The sequence below is a fragment of the Ovis aries genome, chromosome X (assembly GCF_016772045.2).
Source record: "Ovis aries strain OAR_USU_Benz2616 breed Rambouillet chromosome X, ARS-UI_Ramb_v3.0, whole genome shotgun sequence".
NCBI lineage: Eukaryota > Metazoa > Chordata > Mammalia > Artiodactyla > Bovidae > Ovis > Ovis aries.
The window spans coordinates 43,998,712-44,018,917 of NC_056080.1; the positions used below are offsets into that span (position 1 = coordinate 43,998,712).

General features: G+C 37.7%; 1 protein-coding gene across 22 annotated transcripts in view; it reads left to right on the forward strand.

Moving 5' to 3' along the window:
• Nucleotides 1–20,206, forward strand: part of KDM6A (lysine demethylase 6A) — a 181,268-nt gene that overhangs the window by 44,829 nt on the left and 116,233 nt on the right. For all 22 annotated transcript variants that reach the window (XM_027963010.3, XM_027963012.3, XM_027963011.3 and 19 more), the window contains exon 3: nt 15,551–15,659. In XM_027963010.3, coding sequence (XP_027818811.1) covers nt 15,551–15,659 — 109 coding nt within the window. The remainder of the gene's footprint in view (nt 1–15,550; nt 15,660–20,206) is intronic.

A 20,206-nucleotide genomic window follows, 5' to 3' on the forward strand; every position in this document is an offset into this window, starting at 1 on the left:
AAGTATGTGTTGAGGTTTTGTTGTTATTTTGCAACTGGGCGTCCCATTTTTCCACAACCTTTTGTTGGAAAAGACAATTCCCTTTCTACTGAATTATCTTTGTATCTTGTCAAAAGCAGTTGCCTTTATTTGTATAGGTCTGAGTTTTCGATTTTGTTCCATTGGTCTCTGTTCTTTCCTCAATACCACACTGTCTTGATTATTGTTGCTTGCTTTATTACCTTGAAATTGGGTAATATGAATCCTCTGACTTGCTCTTTTTCAGCATTATTTTGACTGTCCTGATTCCTTTTCTTTTCATAAAATTTGTAGATTAGCTTGTTGGTATATCCAAAACTTTCTGGGATTTTGATTGGGGTTGCCTAGAATTACGGAGAAGGCAGTGGCAACCCACTCCAGTGTTCTTGCCTGGAGAATCCCAGGGACGGGGGAGCCTGGTGGGCTGCCATCTATGGAATCGCACAGAGTTGGACACGACTGAAGCGACTTAGCAGCAGCAGCCTTGAATTAGGGAGAATTGATTTATTAATGTTTTCTATTTTGTGAGCATGTTATTTCTCTCTGATATAGATATTCTTTAGATATCCTTTGATTTCTTTCATCAACATTTTGTGATTTTTCTACACATGGATCCTATATGTATTTTGTTAGATTTAAATCTTAAGCACTTCATTTTAGGAGGAGGTACTATTTTTTTTTTTAATTGTTTATTTGATTGTGCTGGCTCTTCATTGCTGCGAGGGTTTTTCTCTAGTTGCAGAGAGCAGGGGCTACTCTCTAATTGCAGCGTGCAGGCTTCTTACTGTGGTGGCTTCTTTGCTGCAGAACGCGGGTTCTAGGCACGTGGGCTTCAGCGATTGCAACATGTGGATTCAGTTGTTGCGGCTCCTGGGCTCTAGAGCACAGGCTCAGTAGTTGCGGTGCCCAGGCTTAGCTGCCCAGTGGCATGTGGGATCTTTCTGGACCAGGAATCGAATCTGTCTCTGCTGCATTGGCAGGCAGATAGATTCTTTACCATTGAGCCACCAGGGAAGCCTGGGAGGTATTACTGGAAATGGCATTAAAATTTTTCCCCCCAAATTCCAACATTGTTGGTACATAGAAATGTAAGTTGTATATTGAGCTTGAATATTATACTTATCAGTTGTAGTAATTTAAAAATTTTTAATTGTAGCTAATCACAGCATACCTACCTTCAAATTATACCATGTCATGCATAGTACTGAACTTAAAAGAATGTGCTTCCTTTTCTTCCATCCTAGTCTCTTGTATTAATGTCATACATTTTGCTTCTACATGTTATAAACCCCCACAATACATTGTTACTGTTTTTTACTTTTAAACAGTTTAAAAATAAACTTTGTTATGGTATAATTTGCATCTGTTTAATTTCACTTCTTATAGGTGTTTGAGTTTTTGAGAACAATATTTTATTGAAGTATTGCTGATTTACAGTGTTGTGTTCAATGAGTTTTGACAAATATATGCACAATGTGGTCTTTTGAGACTGACTTCTTTACTCAGCTTAATACCTGTGAGGTTCATCCATGCTGTATCAATTAATTCATTCTTTTATATTGCTAAACAGAATTCTGTAATATAGATGTACCACAGTTTATCCATTCATTTGTTGAATATTTGTTTCCAGTTTCATTGATAATGAATAAACCTAATATAAACTCATATATAGATTTTGGTATGAATGTTAGTTTTTCCTTCTTTAGAGTAAGTACTTAGAAGTGCAATAGTTGGGTCTTGTGATATATGTTTTACTTAATACTTAATCAACTGTTGACAACTTTACTTGTCAACTGTGTTCTAGAGTGACTGTACCATTTTGCATTTTCACTAGCTGTTCTGTATCCTCATTAACATGTGGTATTGTCACACTGTAAAATTTTCATGAACTTTAAACTGTGGAAAATTCTGAAAGAGATGGGAATACCAGACCACCTAACCTACCTCTTGAGAAATCTGTATGCAGGTCAGGAAGCAACAGTTAGAACTGGACATGGAACAACAGACTGGTTCCAAATAGGAAAAGGAGTACATCAAGGCTGTATATTGTCACCCTGCTTATTTCACTTCTGTGTAGAGTACATCATGAGAAACACTGGACTGGAAGAAACACAAGCTGGAATCAAGATTGCTGGGAGAAATATCAATAACCTCAGATATGCAGATGACACCACCCTTAAGGCAAAAAGTGAAGAGGAACTGAAAAGCTTCTTGATGAAAGTGAAAGAGGAGAGTGAAAAAGTTGGCTTAAAGCTCAACATTCAGAAAACGAAGATCATGGCATCCGGTCCCATCACTCCATGGGAAATAATAGATGGGGAAACAGTGGAAACAGTGGCAGACTTTATTTTTGGGGGCTCCAAAATCACTGCAGATGGTGATTACAGCCATGAAGTTAAAAGACGCTTACTCCTTGGAAGAAAAATTATGACCAACCTAGATAGCATATTCAAAAGCAGAGACATTACTTTGCCGACTAAGGTCCGTCTCGTCAAGGCTATGGTTTTTCCTGTGGTCATGTATGGATGTGAGAGTTGCACTGTGAAGAAGGCTGAGCACCGAAGAATTGATGCTTTTGAACTGTGGTGTTGGGGAAGACTCTTGAGAGTCCCTTGGATTGCAAGGAGATCCAACCAGTCCATTCTGAAGGAGATCAACCCTGGGATTTCTTTGGAAGGAATGATGCTAAAGCTGAAACTCCAGTACTTTGGCCACCTCATGTGAAGAGTTGACTCATTGGCAAAGACTTTGATGCTGGGAGGGATGGGGGGCAGGAGAAGAAGGGGACAACAGAGGATAAGATGGCTGGATGGCATCACTGACTCGATGGACGCGAGTCTGAGTGGACTCCGGGAGTTGGTGATGGACAGGGAGGCCTGACGCGCTGCGATTCATGGGGTCGCAAAGAGTCGGACATGACTGAGCGACTAAACTGAAGGATATATTGTACAACCCAGGGAATTTAGCCAATATTTTATAATAACTATAAATGGATTATAGCCTTTAAAATTGTGAATCACTGATGTTGTACACCTGTAACTTTAATATTATACATCAATTTTATCTCAAAAAAATGTCATGAACTTTGAGGGCATTATGCTAAGTGAATTGAGTCAGACAGAGAAAGACAAATACTGTTATGCTCTTGCTATATGTGAAATCCAAAAATGTCAAAAAACGCACAAGCGGAGTGTAGATTGGTTTGCTGGGGGGGGGCCTGGGATGTTGGTCAAAATGTACAAACTTCCAGTTATAAGGTGGATAAATTTGTGGGATCTAATCACCTAGAGCCAGACATCCTGGAATGTGAAGTTAAGTGGGCCTTAGGAAGCATCACTACGAACCAAGCTACTGGAGGTGATGGAATTCCAGTTGAGCTCTTTCAAATCCTGAAAGGTGATGCTGTGAAAGTGCTGCACTCAATGTGCCAGCAAATTTGGAAAACTCAGCAGTGGCCACAGAACTGGAAAAGGGCAGTTTTCATTCCAATCCCAAAGAAAGGCAATGCCAAAGAATGCTCAGACTACCGCACAATTTTCACTCATCTCACATGCTAGTAAAGTAATGCTCAAAATTATCCAAGCCAGGCTTCAGCAATACGTGAACCGTGAACATATAGATGTTCAAGCTGGTTTTAGAAAAGGCAGAGGAACCAGAGATCAAATTGCCAACATCCGCTGGATCATTGAAAAAGCAAGAGAGTTCCAGAAAAACATCTATTTCTGCTTTATTGACTATGCCAAAGCCTCTGACTGTGTGGATCACAGGAAACTGTGGAAAATTCTGAAAGAGATAGGAATACCAGACCACCTGACCTGCCTCTTGAGAAACCTATATGCAGGTCAGGAAGCAACAGTTAGAACTGGACATGGAACAACAGACTGGTTCCAAATAGGAAAAGGAGTACGTCAAGGCTGTATATTGTCACCCTGCTTATGTAGCTTCTATGCAGAGTACATCATGAGAAACGCTGGGCTGGAAGATGCACAAGCTGGAATCAAGATTGCCTGGAGAAAATATCAATAACCTCAGATATGAAGATGATACCACCCTTATGGCAGAAAGTGAAGAGGAGCTAAAAGCTTCTTGATGAAAGTAAAAGAGGAGAGTGAAAAAGTTGGCTTAAAGCTCAACATTCAGAAAATGAAGATCGTGGCATCTGGTCCCATCACTTCATGGGAAATAAATGGGCAAACGGTGGAAACAGTGTCAGACTTTATTTTTTGGGGCTCCAAAATCACTGTGGATGGTGACTGCAGCCATGAAATTAAAGGACGCTTACGCCTTGGAAGAAAAGTTATGCCCAACCTAGATAGCATATTCAAAAGCAGAGACATTACTTTGCCGACTAAGGTCCGTCTAGTCAAGGCTATGGCTTTTCCTGTGGTCATGTATGGATGTGAGATTTGGACTGTGAAGAAAGCTGAGCACCGAAGAATTGATGCTTTTGAATTGTTGGAAAAGACTCTTGAGAGTCCCTTGGACTGCAAGGAGATCCAACCAATCCATTCTAAAGGAGATCAGTCCTGGGTGTTCATTCGAATGACTGATGCTAAAGCTGAAACTCCAATACTTTGGCCGCTTTGATGCGAAGAACTGACTCATTTGAAAAGACCCTGATGCTGGGAAAGATTGAAGGGAGGAGGAGAAGGGGATGACAGAGGATGAGATGGTTGGATGGCATCACTGACTCAATGGACATGAGTTTGAGTGAATTCTGGGAGTTGGTGATGGACAGGGAGGCCTGTTTGCTGCGGTCCATGGGGTTGCACAGAGTCGGACATGACTGAGCAACTGAACTGAACTGAACTCATCAGTGTTTTGTAGTTTTCAGCATACATATTGTGCTCCACATACTTTGTTAGAATTATATCTACATATTACCATGTTTTTAGAACTACTATAAATGGTCTTAAAATTTTTTTATTTCTAATTCATCATTGTGTTTAGTCGCTCAGTCAAGTCCGTCTCTTTGTGACCCTATGGACTGAAGCCTGCCAGGCTTCTCTGTCCATGGAATACTCTGGGCAAGAATACTGGAGTGGGTTGCCATGCCCTCCTCCAGGGGATCTTCCCAACCTAGGAACTGAACCGAGGTCTCCCACATTGCAGGCAGATTCTTTACCATCTAAGCCACCAGGGAAGGCCAAGAATACTGGAGTGCGTAGCCCATCCCTTCTCCAGGGGCTCTTCCCCATCCAGGAATCCAACTAGGGTCTCCTGCACTGCAGGTGGATTCTTTACCAGCTGACCTAATTTATTTTTTGTATGTTGATCTTGCGTTCTGTGACCTTCCTGAACTCGCTTATTACTTTTAGGAGTGTTTTTATCCCCCCAAGTAGAGTTTTAGGGTCAGTTTTGTTTTAAGACATTAAAAAATAAGAAAACTGTCCTTCATAGTTAGTTGTGCAGCTATTGTTTCTTTTGCTCTTCTGTCTGCGTCATGTATAAAGTTTTATTTCTGGTTTAATTTTGATTCCACCTGAGAATTAAGGAAGAAAACATTTCAAAGACTTAATATTCTTTCCTCAGTTTTTTTTGTATGTGTGAATAAGTATATTTTCATTTTCTTTGTTTGAAAGGTATTTTTACTGAGTATAGAATTGTAGATGGACAAATTTACCTTCTTTTCAGTAACTGTAAAGATGATGTTCCACTTTGTTCTAGAATGATTGATTTGGGCAAGAAAACTTCTCATAGCTGTGCTACAACCTGAAAAGCAGTAAGCTTTGAGATAATTTTAGGCTCACATTTGTTTTCCCTTCTCAAGGACTGTTGTCATTGTTCTTTGATATTCACTGGGTGAAAACCTGTTTTTCATTTAGTTAGTCTAGTTTTTTAGTTATTTCATTCAGAAATAAATTTGGTTTGTTTCACTGCATCTTGGAAAGAAGCAGAAGTTCAAAGACTTAAGAAATTAAATCTCAAAATTCCATACAGAATGAAAGATTGAGATGTCTAGAAGTATGTCATTCCAGTAACTGAAGTGTATGTCTTGTGTGGGGAAGCTAGACATTAGGTTTCTCATAGACAAGTGGGCTGATATTTATTTCACTGATTTAAAATAGAAATTTAATATGAGCTTATTAGAAACTTAAGCTAATTTGAAATAGTATTTTGGAAGTCAGTTTTCATAGTTTATATAAAAATATTTTATGTGGTTGTTTAGTGTTAAGCCGGTTTACTTTTAAATTCAGTTTTGGGGGAAAATATTCTTTCAGGACTGGTTTTTCAGATGAACTTTTTAGTGAAACAGATTGTTAAAAGAGCCACTAGTTAGGGAAAATACTTGAATTTGCTTGATCCTTTATTTCAGTTCCTTTAAGTTCCTGAGCCAAAAGCCTTTTGACTCATTGAAAAAATTTATAGTTATGGTAGGATAGAGTGGGGTTATCTTCTAGTGGTTTAGTTGACGTCAGCCCTTTTGACTTATCTAAGGAATGGATAATTCAACTATTTGCCCCTTGATCTTTTTTAATCAGCACATAATTTGGTTGTATTTTGCACTATTGCTCATTCTTTCATTTTGTGGATCACAGAGTCATATCAAGTTTTCCCCAGTATTTTCTAAATGATAGTTTGTACTGATAACCAGGAGAAACTCTTGAAGGCACTTAAGATTGGCTATGGGCTTCCCTGGTGGCTTAGTCAGTAAAGAATCTGCCTGCAGTGCAGGAGACCTGGGTTCGATCCCTGGATTGGGAAAATCCCCTGGAGAAGGGAATTCACTCCAGTGTTGTTGCCTGGAGAATTCATGGACAGAGGAGCCTGGCAGGCTACAGTCCTTGGGGTCACAAAGAGTCCTACAAGACTGAGTGACTTTCACTTTCAGGATTGGAGCTGGTACATAAAGAAGGGCTCTCTGGCTGAGAGATTCAGGCTGCTTTGGTACTTTGGCTTTTTTTTTTTTTTTCCCCTCAGCCCCAGAGGCTGAGGTCGTCTCTGTCTTAGCAGTCCTATTACCCATTCCTAGTACATTTGTTTGAAAGCTTTGGATGTAGAATATAAACCATAGAAACAGAGCTGTTATGTGTATGTTAAGTTTTTTAGTTCATGAGAAATGGGGGAATTACAGATCTTGAATCCTGCTGTGTCAGTACAAAATTATACAGGAAAAAAAGATGTAATTAGGTTCTTTCTTTTCATTAGAAGAAAATATTGGTGAATGTTCATTAGGCCAGGGGCTGAGATTTCTGATTCTGAACATAACATACTGTAAAAGAAGTGGTCGTTGGTTTTGAGAAAATAGGGAACCTTTTACCTTAAAAACTGTAAAAAGTTTATTGGTAAGTGCAAACTGGGAAGAGGTATTCATTCTATAATAGCATTATATAAGAATCTTATATATGAATAGCACCTGACATCATTTAGGAGAAAGCTGTTTATAATCCAGTAAATGTGTATGTGTATAATCAGTAAACTGATACTTCATGAAAGAAGTAATAACTTTAGCCAATAAATATTTGGAAAAATCATTAGAGAACTGAAAATGAGCACTGCTTGTGGAACATTATTTTGGTTTAGTTTTGTTCGTGCAGCTATCAGAAGCTTCAATTGTACTTTTCATTCAACTGTGAGGAACTTACTTTGAAAAAATATAAATAGGCCAAATTACATTCATTGGTTAATGATAATAGTAAAAACTTGATTAACAGCCAGATACTCTAGATACAAATTACGGTTTAACCATTATTAAAATGATGTGAAGATAATTTTGGTGTAAATCTATCCACTTTGACACAGTAAACAGTGATATATAGAATGAAAGAAATAGTTTATAAACTGCATACGAAGATTTGTACTGTTTGCATATACAGTCATCCCTCCATATCCGAGGGGGATTGGTTTCAGGACCCCCACAGATACCAGAATCCATAGATGCTCAATTCCCTTAGATAAAATGGCTTAATACAGTTTGGCCCTCATATCAGCAAGTTCTGCATTCACGACTGTATGCATAGAACAAAGTCTGAAAGAGTATATTGATAGATTAGAAGTTTTTTTTTCTTTAAAACACTTATCTTTGGGGAAGGTCCTTAACTGTGTTGTAGTTTTTCTAGTTTTGAGATTGTTCATTTATTTAATAATTTCTAGGTGCCTATTGCATATTAAAAGTTTAAAAATTCAAGGTTGATTATTTTCAGTGCAGCTCATGATCATGAATGTAATACATGCCCCCACCCCACAGCGAAGTGTAACGCCTTCCTTTTTATGTGCATTTATTGTTTTAGCAAATGCGTGTAAGGCACATGGCTTCCCAGGTGACTCAGTGGTAAAGAGAGCCTGCCTGCCAATGCAGAAGACACGGGTTTGATCCTTGGATCAGGAAGATCTTGAGGAGGGCATGGCAACCCACTCCAATATTCTTGCCTGGAGAATCCCATAGAAGGAGGAGCCTGCGGGCTCCCATGGGGTCACAAAGAGTCAGACGTAACTTAGTACACACACACACACACACACACACACACACACACATACATACATAGTCATTTATACATAGGAGCAGTAGTGTTTTTGTGTCACAGGTGGCTTTTGAATATGGGAACTTGATTTTTTTGTTTTGTTTTATTTTGCTGGTGTGTGTGTGTGTGTGTGTGTGTGTGTGTGTGTGTGTGTGTGTCTTTTGGGGAGGAGGGGATATGATTGCTTTTTATATGATTTAAAATAAGGCAAGGTAAGAAAGTATAGTAAAGAACTGAGGCTAAACTTTCCTTGTGGGATGGTGGGAGCAGGAAGTAGTGGTCTCGTGTGTTGCTTTTGTTTGGTGTGAAGGTAGAGTTGTAGAAGGAACTGGGTGTTGGAGTGTTAAGAGGAAGAGCTGCTTATGCAGGTCCTCTTTGTTGCAGATGACTTTAAGTCCTAGGCATGGCCTGAATTTAACACCTTACTGCAAGCTCTGGAACTCTGCTGTTTGAATCCAACTTCTCCTAGTTATTAGCTCTGTGACCTTACGCACAGGGTTTACTTTATGCCTCAGTTTCCCTATCTGTGAAGTAGGGTCTCCCTATCTTATAGAGTAATTGTGAGGATTAAGTGAATAAGTATATGTAAAGTGCTTAGAATAGTGCATGGTACGTATCAAGAGCTTAGATATTAGTTATCAGCACTTGAGGTATGAAATTATCTAGTTTGATTTCAGTAGTGTAGTTCTGTGAAAATGTTTTGCATTAGCAAAGCATTTTCAATCGTTTATTTGTAAAGAATGGTACTTAATTAAGGTGCTATGATATTTTCTTGAGTGATGCTTTCTTACTGAATGTAGAGTCCAGAGGCTGAGAAATTCAAAATCGAGGTTGATATGCTTAAATTTGGTTAACTGACTTTGTTTTCATGCAAAAGATGGGTCTGTATTGAAAGTTGGAGTGAGGGAGGTAGTGTAGAGTAACAAATGTGTAAGTTCTTTTATCTTTTTTAAAATGTCAGGTATAAGTGACAGTTAACTAGATTTCTTTTAATTTTCATTTATCCTGTTGGTATGTGTTAATGATTATTTCATTAGACTGCTTCTTTTTGTTTGTTTCAAATGAGAAAAGAAGGCTGCATACTTATTTATTTCTTGTATAAAAGAATTCTCAGAGGCAATCAGTTTTGGGCTGCTCAGACTGTTTCAGGAACTTGGGCTCCTGTTTTTCTACTTTCTAGCCTCAGCTTGTAGCTTCTACCACTTGGGTAATTTCCAGTTAGGGATCCCATTGGCCAGAACTTAATTATCAGGCCACACCCACAGCGATGACTGGGGACCCCAGTATTCTGTGTTAGCATATGTCTAATTGAATTTAGAGGTTCTGTTAACAGAGGAAAAGAGGATATCAAGGACACCTAGAATCTGAAGCAAGTTTATATAAACACTGTTCATATAAATATCTAAATATTAACACTAAAGTTGGAAAAATATACGTGCTTGCATCTGCACAAAATAATCTTGAATATAATAAGTTTTTACACTTGTTGCTTCAGGGAAAGGGGACTGGGTGGCTTGGATCAGGAATGGGAGACCTTACTACATACCCTTTAGAATTGGTAATGTGTTAATTTTAACTTAAATAGTAAATGAAATTAAAAAGAAATATGAAAGTCTGATATATAAGTTCAAGAATAGATGTCATTAAGAATCAATAATATTTGATTATCATTTTAATTGTGTAACTTTGTTTATATATGGTGTGTTGAAATTTCAAAAAATGGTTTAGACTCAGGTACTTTCAACCTTTTCAGATTCCTAAGGTATTTTAAAAATGGGCAAAGTCATCACTGAGTGTCTGGGAAGGGGAAGAATTCTGATTTATGAGACAGATTTCTGAGAAGACTCTGAGAAGCATTCGTGAAGCAGACATTTTTATGGTTTGGGGGGAGAAGTTCAAGATAGTGTATTTAGAAATTCTGGAAATTCAAAGTGAATAAACCGCAATCATGGATGTAAGTCAAGAGAGATGCATTCACATATACACGTCTGTCTGTTGGTATGTATTATATATAATACTACACATTGTGTGCTTATATTCGAGAAGCCCAAGGCATCTTTAAAAAATGCAGAATTGTATCCAAAGTAAGAAGTCTTCTTTTTATCCCCACAAAGATAACCTTAGTAATTTATTCTTTAATTCTTTACATTAATATGAGCCAAAGAAAGATGACCCATTTAGGGGATTCCCTGGCAGTCAGTGGTTTAGACTCAGAGCCTTCACTGCTGACGGTGCTGGTTCGATCCCTGGTTAGGAACTAGGATCCCACAGCCACATGGTGTGGCCAAAAAAACGCCCCCAACGGTGGCCTATTTAATTTTTGGTACATTAAGTGTTACTCCTTTCTGATTGAACTGAATTAAACTTGCTTGTTAGTTATACCCATTCATTCGTCTGATGTCTGGAGCTATCCAGACTGCAGTTAATCTTTTCTCCTAAGTGACAGCTTTTAAAATATTTAAGTAAAGTTGAAGCATCCCTGATGATTCTCCTCAGCTCAACTCAGTTAAAATAATTTTCATATGATAGTTTATCCGTCTTTCACCACACTTATAACCTTCTTTATGTTCAGTTCAGTCGCTCAGTCGTCTCCGACTCTCTGTGACCCCATGAATCGCAGCACGCCAGGCCTCCCTGTCCATCACCAACTCCCGGAGTTCATTCAGACTCACGTCCATTGAGTCCGTGATGCCATCCAGCCATCTCAGCCTCTGTCATCCCCTTCTCCTCCTGCCCCCAACCCCTCCCAGCATCAGAGTCTTTTCCAATGAGTCAACTCTTGGCATGAGGTGGCCAAAGTACTGGAGTTTCAGCTTTAGCATCATTCCTTCCAAAGAAATCCCAGGGCTGATCTCCCTCAGAATGGACTGGTTGGATCTCCTTGCAGTCCAAGGGACTCTCAAGAGTCTCCTCCAACACCACAGTTCAAAAGCATCAATTCTTCAGTGCTCAGCTTTCTTCACAGTCCAACTCTCACATCCATACATGACCACTGGAAAAACCATAGCCTTGACTAGACGATGGAACTACCTGTTAAAGTGTGGCATGCAGATCTTAAAAGATAATTTTAGAAATCTGGTCAGAGCAGACTCTGGTGAGCTGATTATTGTTGTTGATCTATATAATGTGCTTCATTATTTTGGACCATGAATACATTTTTAGTAGCCCTATTTCATGGATGGCATATTGACCTGTAGTTGGCTTCAGTTCCTTAATCTTTTGTATGTAGTCAGCTGCTAAATTGTCTTTTACATCTGTGTCTGCTTTTAGAAATTGTGGGCAGGACTGTATGCTTGCTTTTATTATATTCAACCTAAAAGTTTGGTTCATTTAAAAACCATTGGTTCATTTAACATATCAATGATTTATATCTTAATGGGAATGAGTTTAACTAACTACTAAGATTAATTCTTAGCATCCTGACTTGCAGCTATTAAGGAATGGAAATGTAAGACAAAGAAGAGGTCCCTTGAGAACCTAAAATAATAACATGACATTGCTTCATTAATTCAAGAAATATTTATTAAGTCCCTATCATGTGATCATGGGTTGGGATATGGCCCTTGCCCTGACGGAGCTTACAGTTGGGGGAGGCAGTAAGCATCTGGGAACCTGATGGAAATGGAAGAGGAAGGGCTTCAGAATAGGAACCACCGAACTAGGGCTGTGTTGAGATAGGTGGTGCAGTGGTAAAGAGTCTGCCTGCCAATGCAGGAGACTGTGGAGGGGTCCCCTGTAGAAGGAAATGGCAACCCACTCCAGTATTCTTGCCTGGAGAATCCAATGGACAGAGGAGCCTGGCGGACTGCAGTCCATGGGGCCCCAAAGACTCAGACATGACTGAGTATGCAAAAAATGCTAGAAGAAAGAATGAAAAAGAAAGAAAAAAAGGAAACCATTGAGGTATTTAAATGTACATTAGTTTTCTCTACCATTTGTATGTTCAGGTACTTAGCTAATCTTTCAGATTGGAAAAAAAATTGTTTGTTTAGATGTTGCTTAACAGTTCTAAAATAGGAACAACTCATTTTAGCTAGGCACTTACCAAGCTTATCATAAAGTACTTTAATGCTTAAAATAAAAAGGCAAATTATTTGTCTTTTTTTTTTATGAGCTCTAATCTTTCAAAGTTTAGAAATAGAGGATAATGATAATATTAGTATTCTGAGATTTTTTTCAAATAATTAAAGCAAAACAGCTACCAAGCACAAACTACATTGAACATTGTGAATAATAGCACTGTAGTGAGAGGAAGACATCTAGTCTCTCTGCTTAGCTGGGAGAATCTTTGTTGTTTTTTAGTGGCTAAGTCATGTCCGACTCTTTTGTAACCGTATGGACTATAGCTCACCAAGCTCCTCTTTCTGTGAGATTATCCAGGCAAGAATACTGGAGTGGGTTTCCACTTCCTCCTCCAGTGGATCTTCCCGACCCAGGGATTGAACCCACGTCTCTGTATTGGCAGGCAGATTCTTTACCACTGAGCCACCTGGGAAGACTGGGAGAATCTTTACTCTCCTTTGATTCTAGTATTTAATGATTAACTTTGTTTTCCTTCTCAATTTTTTTTTCTAGTAATTAGTAAAGATTACAGGAATGTAAGCGCCTAACTATAAACAACTACAGGATTTAAAAGTGATTTTTAGGGAGGGTTTTGCTCATCGCTTAGTGCAAGATATACCTATAACTTACAAGAAATTTTTGCTTTCTTAGTGTTTAGCATATGAGTTGAGAATGAGTTGTTTTTAAGCTTTAAAAATTATCTAGTCTACACTGTCGATTAGCCATGCATCTGTATGTAGCCATGTCTCTATATGTAGCCATGTGTCTAATTTAAATACAAATTAAAATGGAATAATTTAAAAATTTGCTTGTCTTGCACTGGTCATGTTTCAAGTGCTTGATAACTACGTATGTCTAATGGCTACCATGTTGGGCAGCACAAGTTATGGAACATTTTTGTCATTGCAGAACATGCTCTATTGAATGATGCTGATCTGGGGAAAATGGTTTTCATTAAAATTTCTGAGTATCTTTACACTGAACACTGAAAGTACTATGAATCCTAGAGGAAAGGGAATGATTTTACTTGTGCACATTAAAAAAAAATTTTTTTTAAGGCGAAAATATAAAAGTAACCCCTTTAACAAATATTTTTACTTAATAGAAGTTTGCCTGAACTTTGTTCTAAATCTAAACTAACTGCATATCTTCTGTGTTTACAATTAGCCCTTTATTGAAACTTTTATTATAAAAATACTGTTTCATTCTAGATTATTTTCTGAGTTAGTAGTATTGGAAACTTGCTCCATTTATTTACTTTCCTTTAAATGCTTTTAAAAAATTGTTTGCCTGTATCTAATGTCAGTGTTTACCTTAAACACTTCAAATGAATTCATGAGATTTCACCATGAAATGGTGACACGGGTGCTTGGAATCTTTATTCTGCCTTTTTGCTCATCTTCATTTCGTTTGATATTTGCCTCTGTTAGCATCATCTTCAACCAGTCAACGTTTAGTTGGTAGGTTTAGGTACATGCTGGCTTTGTTGGAAATTATTGTGACTCTCTTTCATCAAGTCCAAGTGTATTGGTATGTGAGTTGTTCATTCTCATTTTTACCTGGTGTGGTTTGTGATGATCAGAGTTGTGTATAGTACTCACTGTAGATGTGTTCCTTTGTTTTTTGGGAAGTGGAAGATAGGTAATAGAGTATCATGGTAGTGGTATCAATGTTTGGTGATAGAGGCCATACAGAACGTTGCCATCTTTTTGCTTAGACTATTAAAACTTCATGTTTATGTCTTGAATCCTTTTTCACCATGAAACTTTATTTGCTTGTAAAGTTAATGCTAATCATCCATAAGAAATTATCAGAGAGGAGTAGCAAAAGTTTCTAAATATCTTACTAAGATTTTAAAAAACAAAGACTATAACTAGCTTTATTTATGCCATTTTTAGCTTTAAAAAGTCAATTTATTTAGTATAAAATTAAGAATTGTCAGTCCTATAATTTTATAAATTTCATTGATACTAAAAACACAAAAGTAAATTATGAAAAACACAGAAGTAAATTATATTTTCGTACTCTAACCATCTGCTATATCAGATTATATGTGACTTAAATAAAGAGGATCTTGAAATTTCACTCTTACCAATTATAGTAATTTCTGAGATGTCAGTGTAGCATTCAGACTCTTTTATAAGGAGACAGCGGAGAAGGCAGTGGCACCCCACTCCAGTACTCTTGCCTGAAAATCCCATGGACAGAGGAGCCTGGTAGGCTGCAGTCCAAGTGCTAAGCACTGTGATGAACCCTTAAGAGAAGTCTTCTAATTTTAATTCTTTAATAAGCCCTTTTGAGTGTTATTAAAACTGAAAATCAGAGAGGATAAGTTCCCTAGGATCTCCTGTAGCTAATGACAGCTGGAATTTGTCAAACTCCAGAATTCTCTTCTTCCCATCATTCATTTTTTTCCCTGTACTCTCTTGGATTACAAAAAAAGAATGATATCCTTAAAACATGATTTTCTTCAGGGAAGAAGCAGTAAGAGTGAGAACATATGCATGTATTGGAGTGGGGGTAAAATTTGGAATAGAGTTAAGAGTTGGTGGGTTTGAAGTGTATTGTTAAGATAATTGAAAGACAGTTTATATGGTAGTTTAAATGGGTAAAGGTTATGGTAAAAAGTAGCTCCTCAGTATAAATGGTAGTTATTATTACTCTGGAGATTCTGTGAATTCTCACATAAATCAATAAAGTTCTTCCCATCTTTGGATATATTTGTTTATATCAACACGGACCACAGTAAAAATTTAGATTTACAGCTAATGAATAAAGCTATCAAAGTGCTCCTTCATTATCTTCTTTGGCAAATATTTCCATCTAACAGATAGGAAAAGGACTTATGCCATAATTAGTGGCTCTTTTAATAAACATGTAGGTATTTTAGAAGATTGATGCTTTGGCTGTATCTGAGGTAGAAATAAAATATATTGATTTCTAATCTCAGGAAGGAAATGCATATTAGGGTTTTGTCTTTTTCTTAAATGTTTGTGTTTTTTTTCTAGGCTGTTCGCTGCTACGAATCTCTAATCTTAAAAGCTGAAGGAAAAGTGGAGTCTGATTTCTTTTGTCAATTAGGTCACTTCAACCTCTTATTGGAAGATTATCCAAAAGGTAATTTTTCCCCTTGTTAATTACTGTTTGATTTATATATGTATTCAAAATAATTGTAATCGTACTCTGTCGAATGTATTACTATTCTTACTTCCAAGAAATTGCAAGCTTATGAACACCCCTAAACAATGAGAAAAAAAAAAGTAGAAAAAATGGAAATGGGAAAAGTTCACACGACTCCATGTAAATCAGGAAGTTGACCATTCAGCTAAATGATAACCACCTACATGTGTACTGCTGTTTTATTTTGCCATGTGAAAGGTGCCTGTGTTTTAAAGGCTTGACCATAATAGAAAGTGAGCCATTGATGGACAAGTTTGGGAAAGTAACACAAACCCTGCATTTCTCTTCTTTATCTTTTAACTTCCATTTTAGCTTGAAAATATTTGAATGAAAATCTGATCTGTAGCCATGTTATTATAAAGGTAAGTAACAGAGAAGGTCACACATGAGCTTGAGCAGTGGATAAAACATTTTTTTATTCATTTGAAGATTTTTTTTCCTGTTGGAAATAAGTGAGTTAAATAACTGAAGGTAGTCCCCAAGATACATCCTTTTTATTCTACCAAGCTGCTGACACAGGCCACTAACTATCCACTTGGGAAGTTAAAAGCACCCGGAAATACCATACACCTCAGTACCAAAGGCAAAAATCCATAGCAAACCAGTAACATTTTATAACCAATAACATTTTAACACTTTGATGATAGTAAACATTTTAATGGGAGTGGATGGACTTATGCTTGTTTTCCACAAATGTATTTTGTAGGCTGAAAAACTAGAAGGTTGTTTCAGGGCCAGAGCAAAGGATTGTTAATGTTTAATTATGCCTCTTTTATAATAGGTCAAATACTTTCCTAATGAAAATGTGATTTTACTTTGAGACAGGTATACCATGGAGTTTGAAGTTAGGCTTATTTCCCAGTTCAGCTCTACGGTTCAATTGCATTACTTTTAACAGATTATAAATATCCCTAAGCTTCTGTCTATAATCTGTAAAAGGAGGGGAGGAAGTACTAGCTACTCAGGTGTTTTGGGATTCCTCTGTGAAACTGGTTAGTACTTAGGAAAATGACTTCAGGATAATAGGTATTAACAGTTAATCTATTGGATGTTTTAATTTTAATTAAAACAGTTACTTAAAGGAAACCATTATACAAAAGAAATAATACAGAGTTCTGTGCAGTTTGATTTTTCAATGCTGTGCTTTGTGCTTGGAGACTGCACTAGTTTTAGAGCATATAGACAGAGACCCAGACTTAGGTTTGCATATGAGGCTGTATGTCCTTATTGCTTAGTGGTCATTTAAAAACTATTTATATTAGCTCTTAAAACTTTATTCATCTATGGATTTAGCAGCGTTTTCCTTTTATAAAATGTTTGGCTGTGAAGGTAATGAGAAGTCTAGGGGATATTTGTTTTAGAGGTGGGATGGGGGTGTATTGCAACTAGACAGTGTTGACAGCCTACTTGGTAGGAATAATCTAAATAGACGGGAGAGGAGAAGGATAACCTAAGGATTTAAGCCTTTGAAAAGATCTACTCTGTGACCCATTTACTTTCTGTGTAGATGAACTGGCCATTGATAAGTAGGCAGTAGGTTGATTGTTTGTAATAGGAAGAAGAGGAAGGAAAGAATGGATGCAGAGGCATACATTTGTATTGCAGATTTCAAGCTGATGGCTTCTTAGGAAATAAGATGTGAGTTGTTTGAATTCATCCTTGAGGCTTTATTGACCGCATTCCCACTTTAAAAAAAAATCCTTTAAAAATACTTAATTACTGAATTCTTTGTATCCATTCTCTTCATTGTCTTGCTATAAGTCCCAGACTAGAGCCAGTCTCTAGTAACCACTTAGACACACCATCACCATCACTGCAAATTTATGGAGTCATTTGTTACCTTAAGGCTACTTCTCCTTTTTTCATTGAAAACATTGCAAGATGAGAACCTCCCTGGCTCCAGCTAAATGTTTATTTTTAGAGAACAGATTATAAACCATAACTTCTTGGGGAATAAACATAAACCACTCAGTGAACATGTGAGTAAACCGCTCAGATGTATTTATGTAGGAGATTTACTAGCCCTGTTTATTCTGAGGGACAGTTCTTTATATATTGTTCTCAGTCCTCTTGTATGTGAAGTTTTCTGAGTTTGAGGTTCTTTATGAAAAACTGCTTCTACTTTTGGAGTAGAAAATGGTAGAACCTGTTTTGTGAATATTTTGTACTGTGGTTTTTCTGCCCTTATTTCTTATTCTGATCTCATCTGCTTCCTTTAAGATATGATAGGATGAATTTCTAAAAATTTCGGATCTGTATATAGTATACTTCAGTTATCATTTCTGTCACGAATTGATTCATTAAAAATTATCTTTTCTGTCATTTCAGAGGAATTTGGAGTAGATGGAAAACAGGCCCTTTTTTTAACTCTTGTGGTTGGTAGTATTTATGAAGAATTTAAAAATTTCTGTCACTTGATTTGGCCATTTGGTTTCTTGGAATTTATCCTAAAAAAAGTAATAGGGTAGAGAATTGTGGGAAAATGGAGGATGGAGGCTCATTGCACTTAGCTTCATGTTGGTTGGATTCCTCTGAAGTGAGTTTAGCTTACAAGATGTTTAGAAAGGAGTACCTTTAGGACAACACTTATGTGGAAGGTGGGAAATGGAACCAGAATTGGACAGAGGGAGAAGTTAAGCTGTGACAGCCTTGGTCAACTCCATGGAGAGCTCTGGAGCTACAGTGGTCTTTCAGAAAGCTATCACAAGTTGGGTCATGATGACCAGGCCTTTTTCATCTATCTTGTCTTGTCGGTCGGTCGGTCTGTCTATCTAGGCTGCATTGGGGGTCTTAGTTTAGTTGCAGCATGTAGGATCTTTTGGTGTGGCTCATGGACTTAGCTGCCCCAAGGCACGTGGGATCTTCGTTTCCCTACCAGTGATTGAACCTGTATTCCTTGCATTGGAAGGCAGATTCTTAACCACTGGACCACCAGGGAAGTCCCTTCATGCCTTTATACTCCATCCATTCCATATTGGACGTGGAAAGAAGTGTGACCTCAGGCAAGGTTGCTCTCTGCAGCTTAGAGCAGTCACTGCTAGAAGCTCTCTTTTGTAGGCATGAATGCCAACAGGTTTTCCTTGAAATGGAATTCGAATGGTTTTTAAGTGTCTACCATACCTCCTTTCCACTCCTACACCCATAGCTAAACCATCACCCTCAGCTGAACTAAACAGCTCATGGGGCTGTCAGATAGACTTAAGCCATGTAGTTGGTACTGTGGTTTCTCTTCTTTGAGTTGAAGAACCCCTGAGAGACCAGGGCTGAAGGACAGGAGTATATATTCTTGTGAATATATGTGATGGATTATAGGAGCAGTTTAATTAATAGAAATTATATGTAAATATTTGTGAATACGTATGGCAAATTATAAGAGAGAATAGTCATTGTAGATTGCTTAAAAAATCAAGTAGTAAAGTACCTCAGAATACACAGCAGCATGAAAACATAGAAATTATATTTTAAGAGACTTGATAGTAAAAATTCCAGAAGTAAAAATATTTATTGAAGGAGATATAATCATTCCTGATATTAGTATAAAAACCTTGAAACTTTTTACAAATAATTTCTTCATGGTTTGTGGTGAGCTGAAAGTTTCCCTGAAATTGCACCCGATGATAGATTTTTCTCCCTTTTTTCCTTCCCTCAACTAATTGGTTGTTTGTTGGCAGTGTCTGTAACTTTTGAGCAAAATAGGTTTTGGTTGTTTTAGTTCCTCAGTAATTATAAATAGCTTCCTGAAAATCTTCCTGACCCAGGGATTGAACCTGGGTCTCTTATGTCTCCTGCATTGGCAGGCGAGTTCTTGACCACTAGCTCCACCTGGGAAGCCCAATTATAAATAGCTAGGGCAAGTTACATGCCAGGAATTGCTTATGTGGTAAGTTAGAGTTGGCAAGCTTTTTTCCCCCCCTATCTTTTTGTGTTTCTTGGGTGGAATGACAACACTCCATCCTAGTGTGTGTGTATATATGTATACACCATTCGAGAATCATTGATTTTGTTCAGTCTCTTTGTGGCTTCCCAGGTGGTGCTAGTGGTAAAGAACCCGCCTGCCAATACAGGAGACATGAGAGACGTGGGTTTGATCCCTGAGTCAGGAAGATCCCCTGGAGGAGGACATGGTAACCCAACTCCAGTATTCTTGCCTGGAGAATCCTATGGACAAGGAGCCTGGCAGGCTGCAATCCATGGGGTTGCAAAGAGTCGGACAGGACTGAAGCGACTTCACACACACACAGTTATGGCTTAGAATTAGAAAATACAATTGAGAAATAACCCAAGGAAGAAAATTAGTGACCGTAAGCCAGGTTATTAGAACACCATATCTAGACAACAAGCAAAGGTTGTAGTAATTTCAAGAACTAGAGAGGACTTAAAGGACTAGATAGAAGGACTACAAATAAGACAGCTACTTGATGATTCTTGTAGTAAACCAAATGTGCGATATTAAAGATCTCGAAGGGTATATTACTTTAATAGTG